Source organism: Synchiropus splendidus, chromosome 19 (assembly GCF_027744825.2).
Source record: "Synchiropus splendidus isolate RoL2022-P1 chromosome 19, RoL_Sspl_1.0, whole genome shotgun sequence".
In the NCBI taxonomy this organism is placed as follows: Eukaryota; Metazoa; Chordata; class Actinopteri; order Syngnathiformes; family Callionymidae; genus Synchiropus; species Synchiropus splendidus.
In genome coordinates this window covers 16,207,354-16,222,025 of record NC_071352.1, presented here as the reverse complement: position 1 = coordinate 16,222,025, position 14,672 = coordinate 16,207,354, and the positions used below count along the sequence as shown (strand labels likewise).

Genomic DNA, 14,672 nt, shown 5'->3' with positions numbered 1-14,672 from the left:
TTGGTTTCCAGAAATCCCTTTCAGCAGTGAGAGAGGCGAAGGAGAATTAGAACAACTGCATGGAAGAAACAAGGACAGCAGGGTCGACAAAAAAAGAACAACACCTTTGTCACAAAGTCCTCCGCGGCTTTAGCAAATCATGTTGTTTACAGCGACTGGTTTGTGGTGTACAGTACAACCAGTTTAGGAGCAGGAACTGTGTGTTTCAGTTAGACATCCATCCTCCTCAGAGGAGCAGGAAAAGTGTGGACCATAGTTCTCTCAAAAGGCTGGTGTTGCCCAGAACCTGAACATCCATCTATGTTCTGACCAGAGGCGTGGGCAAGCCATTAGGTGAAAGACTATCCCACTTGAGTATTAGGGAGAATCCTGGTTCCTATAGGAGGAGACTCCGTTTACCCGCCTGTTCCCTTGGTTGCTGCCTCACGTTAGCGCTTAATACTGTAAAGTAGAGCAACACTGTTGACTATTACTACTACTGTTGACATTATTATTAGCGTGGTGCACAGCTATCATAAAAACAAGCTCTTTTTAGAGATGAAATCTCACCTGATCAAACGCATTAAAACAAAGTGGAAACAACCGGCTAACATGTAACACATCATGGAGGTGGGCGTGAACATGACAGTTTTTACCATGTTATTTGTGGAAAAATCCCAAAAGAAAAAGTGGAAGTCAAGTCACGCATACCGGATGGACGTATTAAGAGACGGACTGTGTGAGGACCGCTTGGATTACTAGCCTTTTCACTGTCACCAATTCAGTAAATGACAAAACATTCTTGAATGTCCACATTCTTGATTGGCTGTGTTCCGTTTTTTGGGGGGGGGGGGTTTGGCCCCACCACAGATTCCAATAGATTCCAACCATGAAGGGACACCTACCCCCCTCCTCACATCTGTACCATCCTTACCTTTTTCACCTCATCATCAAAGTTCCTTGCTTTGGGCGTCTCTAACACTGAAAGTTTAGGTTCGGAAAGGGCGCACAAGTTTTGCGTTGCTCTGGAGGAGAACAGTTGTTGGCTCCAGCTGGAGAAAGTTTTGCCCTTTACATGACATATTGGTGTCGCCAGGGGTCTCCTGCAGATGCAGAGCTTGTGAACCTCTGAACCAACTGGCCCACCTGGAGACCGTTACGAACTTTGCATAGCCGCGACATGATTGACTGAAACTCGGCCCCACCTCTTTGTCAGACTGTACGTTAATGTCAGTTTGTGTGTGTGTGTGTTTACCAGACTATAAATGTCTTCAGATTGACGTCAGAGGCTGGCTGCTGTGGAATGTTGCTCTCTTGCCAAAAGGACTGTTGTGCACACACACACACACACACAGGAGACGTAGACCATTTTCCCACATACGCACACACTGGGACAGTGTGTGTGTTGTAGTGGAAGGGGAGACACGTGCGTCACAGTGCAACACCAGAATATTTGTTTAGGTAATTTAGCTGCGAGAGGCTGCACACACACACGACCCTGTTTGTCCAACGTCTCTTTGCTTGCAGTAGCCCAGCCAACCTAACCGTCTTGAGCCAGCGGGACCTAAAAGTAGGTTGTGTGGTCCTGTACGTGTGCGAGCGTGGAAAACTTTGAGAGCTTGCGCTGGTAATAGCTGCAGGTCTTCAATAGCAAAGTTGACTCTGTGCCAGTTGAGAGGTTAGCAGTCCAGCGAGTGCTAAAGACAGTTCATGAAATCTTTCCTCTTCGCGTTAGCTCTGATCCACCTGGACAAAACTAAGAAGCTTGGCCCCTGTTGTGAGTGTTTCATTAGCTTCCAGACCACGTGGTGCACATAAGCTGATGGGGCAAAATTTGAAGCAGAAATAAGTCGTCTTTGCCGCACCATCCACCCAGGCTGGCCTTGCTCTGGTTTTGCCCTGCAAATCTCAGCAGGGGTAGAACTGTGAATTGCTAGGAGTTTACCGTCTTAAGGTGGATACACACTTGTGCAGTCTTTAAAGGTGGACCCGAACATGATGCCATCAAAATACTTCTGGTCCCAGAGCTGTGTGCTAGACTTGTACTTGTTGTTGTGAACTTTGATTCTGAACGTTCGCCCACCTCCTGACTTGGCGTGGTGTTTCTCTCAAGAGCAGTCCGAAATAACCAGACAACGTAGTGGCTGCAGGGAGGGACAAATTCCCAGTGAGACCAGTTCAAACAAGCATTGGAGCTCCACTCGTATTCCCACATCCTAATTCAAGGAGGTATCATGAATGCCCTCATTGTCTGCCCTGGAATTCATGAATCTCTTTTAGTATTTGCTGACATTGACCCACTTAGGGACGAGTAGGTCTCCATCCATTGATCCATTCAGTCCTTCTAAAGGGGGAGTGAAGTCTGGACTGGGTGAATCAAGGTTCGAGTCCCACTGAAAGGGCACCGTCAAGGCGGTGCTAGGAGTGTTCACATGAGAGATGGAGTGGGCAGCTGCCTCATGTGTTCTAGAAGACTCTGCCCTTCAAAGTGACTCTATTGTGATAAGTCTTGAGTGAATCCGAGCCTCATACCTTTCAATTGTGGCGGAGCAGAGTGTTTTGTGATTAGCACCTGCTATACTGCGCCGTCCATCTTCATCATCTCTTGCGCGACTGTTGTGCATCGCAAGGTCTTAAGTTCACACTGCTCAGCTTCAGACACTAATCGAATTTCCTTTCTGACGGGCCGACAGGAAGCGTAGTGACGCGCCAACGCGGTAGAGTCTTCCAGGAAGTAGCCTGATCCAATAGCCAGGGTAAGTGACACTGGCACAGTGCACGTCCCTGCTGGCGAGAGGCGGCACAAGGAAACTCTCACACACATATCCAGTGATCAGGATAAGCCGATTGGAACAGCTGAGCTGATTTGAAGCTTCCGATCTAAAGGTGCAGATTCCTTGTAATGTGGACCATATGTGGATTGTGCCGGGTCTTTTAACTGACAGCACAATGAGGTATTTATAGACTGGGCTTGTCAGGCTGGGCAGAATGAGGTTTGGGAGGTTTGTCGCGCACTAACACGCTTGGATTGTCAAGATGAGGTGGGGTCTCACTGCCCAGACATTTCCACTCCTTGCGTTGACTTCAACGTGCATTCACCAATTCTCATGTTATAGTGCTGACTTTCGGACATTCCCCTTTACATATTGTACCATATACTACTTCTTTAGACATTTTGACTTTATATAGGTGTCGTGTGGTTTGATTTTGGAGTTGGAGGTTGGAGTCGTCTCAGTTCTGACTGTTGACCAGACTGTCACCAGTTCCCTCATGATATGATACCATCACGGTACTTTACAGAGCCACACACACGAAGCAGCGCCATCATATAGCGCCTTTCAGGAATGTAGCAGCCGTCTTAAGAGTGACTACTTTCAGAATGCAGGCTGCGTGTTTATCGCTTCAGTATCAATATTTGGCAGCAGTGTATCGATAACGTAGGGCCTGGTGAAATCCTGCTATGTATCATTGTATGAATATTAGTGACCCCCCTACTGTTGACCACTAAGTTTTGTTTTTTCTCTCAGAATTCAGAATGTTCTTCTCATATTTCCTAGTTGTTATCTCTTATTTCTGACCCTTTATTTCGTAGTTTTCTCCAAAACTTTCTATTTTCATCACAGCATCTGACTCCCTCATTTTAATTTGATGGTATTTTATAATTATCTGCTGATTTTCCCACATGCTTTTGATCATCTCATGATCTTGAATTTCATCTCACAATTTTGTTTTTGGTTGTATTTTTCTTAAATTTCGTTTTGACTTCTGTGGAAATATTATTCAATTTTGTTTTAAAGTTTTGGGCTTTTCTTCACGCTTTTTACCTCCTGGCATTTGTTTCAGGATTTTTATCAAATAATCTTCACTTCTTGGATAGTTTTGACTAGACTTGTCTTCTTCTACATTTGACTGTAGTTGTTTTATTTTTATTATTTATTTTTATAATTTATTTTCCAATTTTTAAATATGCTTTTCCCTGAATTCTAACTTCATGACTTTTACCAAAACTCAAATCCAAGCTGGATTTCCATCAACTCATGCTGACTGAATATAGTTGTCCATTTTTACTTTTTATTTTCATTTTAAAATTGACTTTCCCCTCCCATACTTGTGACTCATAATCCCATCACCAAACATCTGTCTTATAAACGTAACTTTGGTTGGCTCAGAATTCTGACTTGTGTTCTCTTATTTTTTTGACTCAACACTCATCCTTGTAAAAGTAGCCATGAATAGCATGTTCCCGTGAGTGAGTGGCTGTTGTGGTTGGTTTACTCATAGTTTTTCATGTAGCAGAGCTTCAGTTGTTCCTAGCATCCCATCGCCTCCGCTCTGCTATAAATACCTTTCAGAATACATATGCTGCTTGTCACCCTATTCTGCAGTGTCCTTTAGCGGGATGCGATATAGGCTAATGCCAAGGTAACAAGGGTAATTTTGAGCCCGCGCTAGGCTAATGCTAGACTGGGAGCTATTTTTAGGCAGCAGAACGGCTTGTCCCTCACCCTCACAACGCTAGCGCGGCCGGCCCGAGTGAAACTGGAGCCGCGCTGTTGTGCGTCTGCTGCCTGGGAATGATGTAATAGTCTGCTGTGTCCCTGACAATATCATCCAGACGAATCAATCACTCCCTCTCTCTGTGTGTCCCGCAGTGGTGGAGGTGAAGAGCAGCCTCCCGTCCGGCATGCAGAGTCCAGTTGGGACCTCCAGTGAGCAGAGAGGAGGAGCTGGGGAAGGAGGTGAGCGGCGAGTCCTCTATTAGACCTTCAGGAGGCTCCATGTCTCTGCCGCTCATGAGAGTGAGACTGACCAGCAGTGGATCACCGGGGCTCTTTAATAGGATTCTAAGGGCATCTCGGAGCGTTAGCGTGAGTTAGCACAGGCTCAGTTGCCCATGCTACGACTTCGACGACAGACTTTTGCTGTTCCAGTGTCTAGAGATGACGCTTACAGGACGACGTGAATTAGAAGTTGCACTTCAACAATGTTTACGTTTACAGCAGTTTCTTTCTTTGACCCATTTCCTGTCGTGGTTCTCAGGGTGTTACCTCTTTATTTTTACCAATTCACAATGATTTCATTCAGGATATTCTGTAAGTCTGACCTTTTTTTCTTCAACAGTATCTGCCCCGTAAGGCCTTAAATCTCAACACACAAGCCTGTTATTCTGACTATTTTCAGCTATGTTGTTCACCTAATTCCAAGTGTGTATATCTCAATCACTTTGCTTATTGTTCATACAGCTTGCTTTTGTGATTTCATCTCTTAACTTTGACTTCTTGTTCAGTTTGTAATCTATAATGTAATTCAGACTTTATTTATCATTGTTACAATTTCTGCCATGGATGGGCTTTTTTGTGTATAATTGTTGTCATAAAAGTTATTCTTATGTGGTAATTTGTGGGCTGCGTTTGACAAAAATGATGGATCGTTAGATTGGAGATTATTTAGCCGATATTTCTAAGAGTGCTACAGGTCGAGGGTTTGGGGAATCTGAACTTGCTATTTCCTCTTGAGTCTTGGAAAAGTCACCAAAAGAAAGCAGTTGTAATGCTGCTCTGTCATGTTGCTTTGTTGCTGAAGGTCCAGAGGATGGTCCAGGTGGTGGAGGCGGTGGCGGCCCCGTGGACCTGCGCACCGAGTCCAGGGTGGGCTCTTTGTCTGTGGGGGCCGCCGGGGTGGACACCTCCCTAAGAGAGCAGCAGCTCCAGCACGAGCTGATGCTCCTCAAACAGCAGCAGGAGCTCCAGAAGCAGCTTTTGTTCGCAGAGTTCCAGAAGAAGCACGAAGTGCTGACTCGGCAGCACGAGGTCCAGCTGCAGGAGCACCTCAAGGTAGACAAGAGTGGGTTCTGGATCCGGCCGGCGGCAGGTGCGGCTTCATGACTCTGTGTGTGTTGAAGCAACAACAGGAGCTGCTGGCAGCAAAGCGACAGCAAGAGCTGGAGCAGAAGAGGAAACTGGAGCAGCAGCGGCACGAGGAGCAGGAGAAGCAGCGGCTGGAGCAGCAGCTGCTGCTGCTCAGGAACAAAGAGAAGGGCAAAGAGAGTAAGTTCAGCTTCTGCTGCTCACATCGCTGTGTGTGTGTGTGCACTGACTTACTCTGCCTGCTTGTCCGTGTTGTGGAAGGTGCAATCGCCAGCACTGAGGTGAAGCTCAAGCTGCAGGAGTTTCTCCTCAACAAGAAAGAGCCTGGCACCGGTGGACTGAACCATTCCTTCTCCCCAAAGTGCTGGTGAGCAGAGCTAGAACCCCCAACTCCTTTTACCCTGTGCTACGTCCTTATGCTCATGTAAAGAAGGTGACTCTGTGGGGTGAGATGAGGGCGGTGACCTGTCGAAATGATGGAATGGAGATTTTCATTTTTTGTTTGTTGACATGTGTCCTGTGATGTGTGTGCAGGGGGGGTCAGCACACTTCTCTGGAGCAGAACTCCCCGCCACAGAGTAACACTCCGGGAACTCCACCGTCTTACAAGCTTCCCTCGCTGCTCGGAAACTACGAAGGCAAAGACGACTTCCCGCTGCGCAAGACAGGTGAGACCCGTGTTTGTCTCTGGTGGAGGAGGACGCGTAGAACAGACCTGTTTTATCACACTGATCTTATCAAAGGTTGGAGTTGAGATGTTGCTCTTGGGGAAACTTCGACGGCCATGTTTTGGTTTTGAGGCTTTCTGAGGGTGAGACTCTATTGAAAGTCACACCGCTGCTCTCAGGGGGAACTGAACCCCGGAGCCTCGCTGCTTCTCATGGGAGGATTGTCTCCGGCTCCAGTCCCTCTCAAGGGTACTGCTGCCTCCACTTGACAGCAGCCTCAAATAACCTCATCTGCTAAACCAGGGAGCAAACCAGCCAGCCAAATGCTCCACCTACAGGCGCAGACCAGGATCCTGATGTTACCCCAAATGAATGAGGGGAAATTAGGATTTCAGTGTCTTACTCCCTTTGTGTTTTGATGAAATGTAATAATGTGTGATGGAAATATTTCCTCATCTAAACTACTGCTACTACTAATGATCACAAATTCTGACGCTTAGAATCTTATTAAATATTCCATGTTGGATTATGAGATACAGTTGTTTAAATAATAAATGATTGAAATTGTTTTGGAAAAAAGTAAGGGAATAACTGTCAGCACTTAGTTTATTATTATTATTATTTTATTTTAATAAATGTTTTCCATTTTGAGAGTAAAAAATATCTAGCAAATGTATTTTGATTCAAGATGTGTAAATGAATATAATCAATTTAATCTTGAAGATAATATGTATTACTAATATTATATATATGATAATCGATTATGATAATACATATAATTATATATATTATCAATATATATTTATATTAATAAAAATATTGAAACAATGTTTTAATATTAAAAAAGAGGACATATATTTCAATGATCATATCAGATAATAAAATACGTTCAATGCTATGTAAAAATGTAATGCAAAAATATGTATGTATTTAATATCAGAGAGTAATATTTAAACCACATTCTTGTATTTCAGTTCAATTTAAGGGATTAAGAAAAAAAGATATTTATTTTTTTCCGTTTTTGTTGATTGATATAAAGCACTGAGGAAAATAAATGATTATTGAATTTTTTCTATACTATTAATGGTCATGTGACCACAGGCTCCTGGCTGAAGAGTGGGTCTGTGATTTGCTGTGTTATGTGTCTCAGTCTCTGAACCGAACCTGAAGGTGCGATCGCGGTTGAAGCAGAAGGTGGCGGAGAGGCGGAGCTCGCCGCTGCTCCGCAGGAAGGACGGCACCGTCATCAGCACTTTCAAGAAGCGAGCCATCGAGATCTCCGGTGGGTTGAGTTTCACCAGTGCCGGAGCGTTTCCAGGTTGTTTCCTTACGTCGCCTCTTCTCCTCCAGTCTCCTCTCTGTGCAACAGCGCTCCAGGTTCTGGTCCCAGCAGCCCCAACAGTTCCAACTCGGCCATCGCCAATGGCAACACGGGTTCAGTCCCCAACATCCAGAGTGAGGTAGGATCCGACGCTGGCTCTCTTCACCCGCTTCCTGAGTGAAAACTGTGTCTCTCTTCTGTATTTAGCTGAGGTCTCTTCACCAAACGCTCGGTGCTGACGGGGCGCTGAGTCCTCTCAGCCTCTACACCTCCCCGTCCCTCCCCAATATCTCCCTGGGCCTTCCTGCCAACACGCACATCACGGTGAGGCACACCTTTGTCTTCTCACCGCTAGTTGGCGCTATACTTTTTACTACCTTCGTGCATGATTGTGGCCTGTGGGAGGAAACCAGAGTAGCACTGAGATGTTGTCCACCCCGCAGACACCACAGAAGTTGTCGACTCAGCAGGAAGCCGAGCGCCAGGCCATCCAGTCCCTGCGAGCGGGTGGAGCTCTCACTGGGAAGTTCCTCTCCACGTCGTCGCTGCCTGCAGGTACTGTCCACCGAAGCTGCTTTTGTTTGATGCTTCCTCACCTGTCTCCTCCGCAGGCGTGGGTCACGACGTCGAGACCCCTCCCCCCAGCTCCCACTCGGCTCATTCCTCGCTACTGCAGCACGTCCTCCTGCTGGAGCAGGCGCGCCAGCAGACCGCCATGTTGGCCGTCCCCATGTACAACCAGTCGCCGCTGGTCACGGCGGAGAGAGGCGTGTCCAGCGGCCTGCGGACAGTCAACAAGCTGCCCCGCCACAGGCCGCTGGCCCGCACCCAGAGCGCCCCCTTGCCCCAGTCACCGCAGGCCCTGCAGCAGCTGGTGGTCCAGCAGCAGCACCAGCACTTCCTGGAGAAACACTACAAGGTCAGGAGCAGTGTCTTTCTCAGTAAATATTGAGTGTTGTACTGCGTAGTTACTTCAGTTTCTATTTATTTATCCCCTACACAAGGAGATATTGGTTTAAAAAATGTATGTTATTGATACTTTTCACAGTGAGCGATTTTAAGTTGTATCTTTGTCAGCAGGCCTGTGACAGTCATCTGTTTTTGAAGTGGTTTTTGTGTGCTCAGATGCTCTCCAAAGGGTCCGACCTCCCGAGACCTCCCCCGACCCACCCGGAGGAGACGGAGGAGGAGCTGACAGAGACAAACGACATGCAGGAGGAGGACTCGGGGGTTCACAGGTGAGTCGATTGTACCCCTCAACCCTGCGGCTGTCCCTCACCTGACCCGACCGTGACCCCCCCCTCCGACAGGCTCCAGAAAGAGGCGTCTGACGACAGCTCGCATCACTCAGACAGAGTGAAGAGCGAGGAGGAGCGCGGCGTCGTGCACGTGAAGGGGGAGAGCACAGAGAGCGAGCTGGATGAAGAGGAGGAGGATGAAGACGTCATCACGCTGGGGGACGGCGATGACGAGGAGCGGGGGAGTTACTCTCAGGTGTGTGCGCATGCAAAGTCATGTGTGTCTTCATGTGTTATGTGTGTTGAATCTGAGTATCCTGATGCATGTGTTCATGTAAGTGTGTGGCCGCTGTTTGTCATGATTGTCTGTCGGGTTTCCGGGCAACAGAGGTAAAACATGAGCGACGCAGGCCTTCAGGCACTGCACTCAAAGTTACCGATGACATGGATTGACAGCACGACCGTTCAGTCGCTATGGCAACGGACACATTTAGAGCACTGAAAGTAGAGGCAGATATGCGCACAAATATCGCCGGCTGTCCATCATCACAGCAGTGTGAGGCGGCGCGACACCAAGTGAAGCAGGAGACCAAAATGTTGTGTGTGTGTGAGGAAGTCAGTTGGTGCCACGTTTGAGGGCTGTTTGTTGTTTGTTTGAGTGATCTGATGTCTGAGAGAGAAATGTGGACTGTAAAAATATCAACCTCAAGTACAGCAGAACAAAGTTACGGGGGTTCACTGGAATAAACTGGTAAACTAATAAAGCCCACAAAACAAAACCTGAATGTAAAAAATCGTCTAAAAATTGTAAACAAAAAAACTAAATGTGAAGATTGCAAAATGACTGTCAGTGAATCAATTAAATTTGTGTTTAAATTTAATACTGAAAGAAATGACATCATTTTGGACTTGTCACAATTCCATGTAGAAAGAACATTTTTAAAAACACTAAAAACAAAAGCAATGAAACTACAAGCAGAAAATATGAATGCAATAAATGAGGAGAATAGAATTGTACTCTCTCCAAAAGTTAACTGAAGAAAACTTTTGTTGAAGAACAGTTGAAGTCAAGGTGAAGCAGAAGAATCTGGAGGAAAGAAAGGAGGTTGAAGGTAGAGTTGAAGGAGGAACCGGTGGAAAGATGAAATAATTAATTTGATCCCCCAGTTTGACCCCCTAAAGGCAACAAAATTATTTAAAAAAAACCAAAATAAAAAAAAATTAAAATAAAAATTGTTCAAATAAAATAAAAAACAAGAAGAAACACACAGGCTTATCATCGCGGTGTGTTGGTGATGTTTGGTCCGACTCCCTGAATTGAAAGTGCATAGGTTTGCTGCTTCCGCACACAGATGTAAATGAAGGTCCATTGTGATCCAAATGTGGGCGCCGTGTTAAGACTGGAGGCCGTTTTAGGAGTCACAAACACTGACTCACACGGCAGCGTCCACGGCTGAACTCCTGCTGCGCGCATCGCTGTGCCGCTCTGACTCATTCTCGCGGCTCGCACTCGGCCGGTCGCTCTGACTCCAGGTGTTTCTCCTCCTCCCACGCTCCGTTCTCACACCATCATTGACAAGTTTCCTGGTGGGATGTTGTCTCGCAGCGACAAAATGAGGTTTTTTTTTTTTCAATGTGTTTCTTACTTCATTCTCAGCTGGTTCATGATGATGAAAGTTAAAACAAATGGGAAAAGGAGAAAAGTAACTCAAGGATGGATAGAGGAGAGCAGGAAAAGTGAGGACTGAAAATATAAATCTGAAGGAAGTGAAAGAGAGTGATCAGTATGGGAAAAGTGGGAGAAAAGACAGAGTTGGAAAGGTTAACAGAAGAAAGCAAGAGCAAAGGATGAAGAATTGAGGGAGCAAAGAAGAAAGGAAAGAACGAGGAGTGAGGAGGGAAGAAAGGCAGTAAGAAGGGGAATAAGGAAGAATTCCCCTTCTTACTGCCGTCTGAGCACACAAAAACTACTTCAAAAACAGATGGCTGTCGCAGGTTTTAGGAAGAAAGAAGGAATTGGTGGTGGATGAAAGAAGAAAGGAACATTACAAAGACAAGAGTTGAAGGAGGAAAGAAGGATGATTGAAAGAAGACAAGACAAGTGAAAGCTGGAAGAGGTGACAGAGTAAAGACCGAAGAGTTGAAGTAGCAAAGAAGGTAGAGGTGAAACAAAATGGGGAAATAAATGACTGATGAAATAGAGGCATTTAAGAAGGTTGAGGATATAAGGCAGAGTTGAAGGTGGAAAAAACAAAGGGTGAAGCAGAAGAAACTGGAGGAAAGAAAGGAGATTGAAGGTAGAGTTGAAGGAGGAAGCAGTGGAGAGAAGAGAGCTGTGGAAGAAGGGGAGGTGTGGTCCTCAGAGGCCAGTGTTGAAATAAGAAGGGATTTCAGGCCAGGAAAGAGAAGCGGGCACTTGGTCCTCTGTCTCTTGTGGCCCAAGGGAATCAGAAAGTGAATTTCAGAGGTGATTCTGTGGCATCTGGATGAGTCATCCTCAGAGAGCTTTGACATTTAGCAGCAGTGAAGGAGGAAGTGCAGCGGGTGTGCTCACTGCCGGGACTGAAGGGGACCTTCACAGGGACCACACCTCTGAACTGTGGTCTTCAGTGGGTGTTCTGGGGCATCAACCGGGTCCCGGGACCCTGGTGCTGCGGGTCCACTCTGGGATCAGTGTGGTGAGATCCATCCGTCCCTGAACTCTGTGGGCAAATCCACATTACATGACCATCCAAATTAAAGTCCTCACAACGTGCGCAAGTCTGACCTCGACACACACACACACACACACACACACACACACACACACACTGACGTGACAGGAAACAATAGAATTGAACCCAAAATCCCTCTAAGCCTCGGAGCCGGCGTCCAATCAAGCACTTGTCTAATGCTGCAGTGACGTCACCGGGGTGACTCAACCGCTGGACCCACAGTGTGTGTTCCTGAACGTCTTCCCAGTGTGTTGTTGTCCACCCACACATGATGAGTCACCTTGTTCACAGCGAGCCGCGATGATGCTCCCTATATATAGTTTCTAATAGAGATGATGTGTGTGTGATGCACCAACACACAACTCAGAAAGTCACGCACCCACAGATGCGGGAGAGTCACTTCAAATGTCGCATGAAACATCTCAGGAAAGTTTTGTTTTTGGAAGCGACAATTGTTACTCACACACACATGCGCTGCCGTCTGCTTTCTCTCTCCCATCAGGCCTTGCAGCAGCCGGGCTCCTTCTCCTCGCTCACCCACCGACCTCTGGGCCGAGCGCAGTCGTCTCCGGCGACCACCGTGCATCCCATCAAGCACCTCTTCACCACTGGTCAGTGCGGCGCCGGCATCACTCGCTTGCATGCGTCCATCGCTAACATGTGGTGCGCTGCAGGTTTGGTGTACGACAGCCTGATGCTCAAGCATCAGTGTGTGTGTGGAAACGCCCACATCCATCCCGAGCATGCTGGGAGGGTTCAGAGCATCTGGTCCCGGCTGCAGGAGACGGGCCTGTTGGGCCGCTGTGAGGTACACAGACCCGACGAACAGCGCTCAGACCTCGCATGCATTGATCTGTCTGTCTGTCTGTCTGTATATGTGTGTGTGTGTGTGTGTGAGCAGAGGATTCGTGGGCGCAAAGCATCTCTGGACGAGATCCAGACCGTCCATTCAGAATTCCACACGCTGCTGTACGGAACCAGCCCTCTGAACCGGCACAAACTGGACCACAAGAAGCTGCTGGGTACGACCCGTTGTCCTCTGCGACTCGCGAGTCTCGCTTGGTGTTGAGCACCTTCTGGAGTTCTGACGCCAGACTTGTGTCGCACAGGTCCAATCAGCCAGAAGATGTACGCCGTGCTGCCCTGTGGAGGCATCGGGGTGAGTCAGCGTCACTTCCTGCCTGAGTGTCATGTGATTTCTGGAAAGTAAGCGTCCACTTGGGGATGTTGTGCCTCTGTTTATACGACAGGGGGCAGCCACACGTCGGCAAATGCAACCATGAGAGCGGTTTATTTTTAGCCACCTTAACACCTTCACATGTTGCATAACCTCCCTCGGTGCCGCAACAGCACCACCTGGTGCACATTAAAGAACATTACAAGTGCTCTTTTTTTGCAGTTTTTCTTTTGTTTTGTTTTGTTGTTTTACACACACAAGCGCACGTTGCAAGCGCTAGCTTCTGAGAGGAGTGTTAACTGCAGAACTACATTTAAAGTGATAGTCATGTATACATTTGAATATTGTTATTGAATCGTGTTATGTTTTTTTTCATTCATTCAGAAGGACTTAGGAAAGTTGGTCGTTTCAAAGAACTAGAATTACTGTAATGTCCGGACTATAAAGTGCACCAGAATATTAGCCACACCCACTACATTTAAGAAGGAAAATAGATGTTGTTCATGCATAAGCCGCAGCGGTCTATAAGATGCGGGTGCAGAAAAAAAGTAGTTGCTTATAGTTTGGATATTCAAAAACGTCTTTGGTTTCATGATCTATGCTGCACTCTGCAGGTGGACAGCGACACGGTTTGGAACGAGATGCACTCGTCAGCAGCGGTCCGCATGGCGGTGGGTTCTGTCATTGAGTTGGCCTTCAGGGTGGCGGCGGGCGAGCTGAAGGTAAGACTCGCCAGCGCCAGGGCGTTTCCAGCCAGACCAAGTAACCTGAGAGTCGCGTGTGTTGCAGAATGGATTTGCGGTGGTGCGTCCACCGGGTCACCACGCGGAGGAGTCGACTGCCATGTCAGTACATTGGGATCAAATCCCAGTCAAGCAAGATCCAAACTGTAACCTCACCCTGTCCTTGTGTCTTCAGGGGGTTCTGCTTCTTCAACTCCGTTGCCATCACTGCCAAGCTGCTACAGCAGAAACTGGGGGTTGGGAAGATTCTGATCGTGGACTGGGTCAGTGAGAACCTCCCAGGACGGGAGCCTCAACACCTCCGTCAAACTTATGTCGATGCTGTTGTTGCTGCAGGACATTCACCACGGCAACGGTACCCAGCAGGCCTTCTACAGCGACCCCAACGTTCTCTACATCTCCCTCCACCGATACGACGACGGAAACTTCTTCCCAGGAAGCGGCGCCCCGGAGGAGGTCAGCATCCAGCGTCACTATCACACTTCTGTTTCGCAGCTGGTGAACCAACTACATGATCGGAACTCACTTTTAACCAGGTGGGGTCGGGTCCAGGTGTCGGCTTCAACGTGAACATCGCTTGGACCGGAGGAGTAGAGCCCCCTATGGGCGATGTGGAGTACCTCTCGGCCTTTCGGTATGTGCTGGATTCGTCTTTTCTCTTGTTTTCAAGTGTCTAGTTGAAGTCAGGGAGGTTGGAATTCATCCGGACAACATTTCTCACCTGTAAATGTGTGTGACAGAGTTTTCAGTTGTGTGTGTGTGTTTGATGTGTGCACCCTCAGGAACGTGGTGATGCCGATCGCTCAGCAGTTCAGTCCAGACGTGGTCCTGGTGTCCGCGGGTTTCGACGCCGTCGAGGGCCACCAGTCTCCTCTAGGAGGCTACAACGTCTCTGCCAAATGTGAGCAGTCGCCGTGACCACGGGCGACCGCTCAGGAAAAGGTTCCTGACTTGCCCGAGTGTGT

The 14,672-nt window shown here is 47.5% G+C and overlaps 1 protein-coding gene across 5 annotated transcripts in view; it reads left to right on the top strand.

Moving 5' to 3' along the window:
- The window catches only part of hdac5 (histone deacetylase 5), a 35,750-nt gene that overhangs the window by 16,619 nt on the left and 4,459 nt on the right, over window positions 1-14,672 (top strand). For 4 of the 5 annotated variants that reach the window (XM_053852643.1, XM_053852641.1, XM_053852642.1 and 1 more), the window contains 22 exons: window positions 4,632-4,718; window positions 5,563-5,813; window positions 5,882-6,026; window positions 6,108-6,213; window positions 6,381-6,514; window positions 7,665-7,796; window positions 7,865-7,974; window positions 8,043-8,159; window positions 8,279-8,390; window positions 8,447-8,754; window positions 8,961-9,073; window positions 9,146-9,329; window positions 12,290-12,398; window positions 12,462-12,595; window positions 12,689-12,809; window positions 12,897-12,946; window positions 13,579-13,686; window positions 13,754-13,809; window positions 13,883-13,970; window positions 14,044-14,163; window positions 14,244-14,341; window positions 14,490-14,608. In XM_053852643.1, coding sequence (XP_053708618.1) covers window positions 4,664-4,718; window positions 5,563-5,813; window positions 5,882-6,026; window positions 6,108-6,213; window positions 6,381-6,514; window positions 7,665-7,796; window positions 7,865-7,974; window positions 8,043-8,159; window positions 8,279-8,390; window positions 8,447-8,754; window positions 8,961-9,073; window positions 9,146-9,329; window positions 12,290-12,398; window positions 12,462-12,595; window positions 12,689-12,809; window positions 12,897-12,946; window positions 13,579-13,686; window positions 13,754-13,809; window positions 13,883-13,970; window positions 14,044-14,163; window positions 14,244-14,341; window positions 14,490-14,608 — 2,770 coding nt within the window. In that variant the 5' untranslated portion in view covers window positions 4,632-4,663. Of the gene's footprint in view, window positions 1-4,631; window positions 4,719-5,562; window positions 5,814-5,881; window positions 6,214-6,380; window positions 6,515-7,664; window positions 7,797-7,864; window positions 7,975-8,042; window positions 8,160-8,278; window positions 8,391-8,446; window positions 8,755-8,960; window positions 9,074-9,145; window positions 9,330-12,289; window positions 12,399-12,461; window positions 12,596-12,688; window positions 12,810-12,896; window positions 12,947-13,578; window positions 13,687-13,753; window positions 13,810-13,882; window positions 13,971-14,043; window positions 14,164-14,243; window positions 14,342-14,489; window positions 14,609-14,672 lie in introns of all 5 variants that reach the window. The other variant, XM_053852639.1, reaches the window with a different exon arrangement.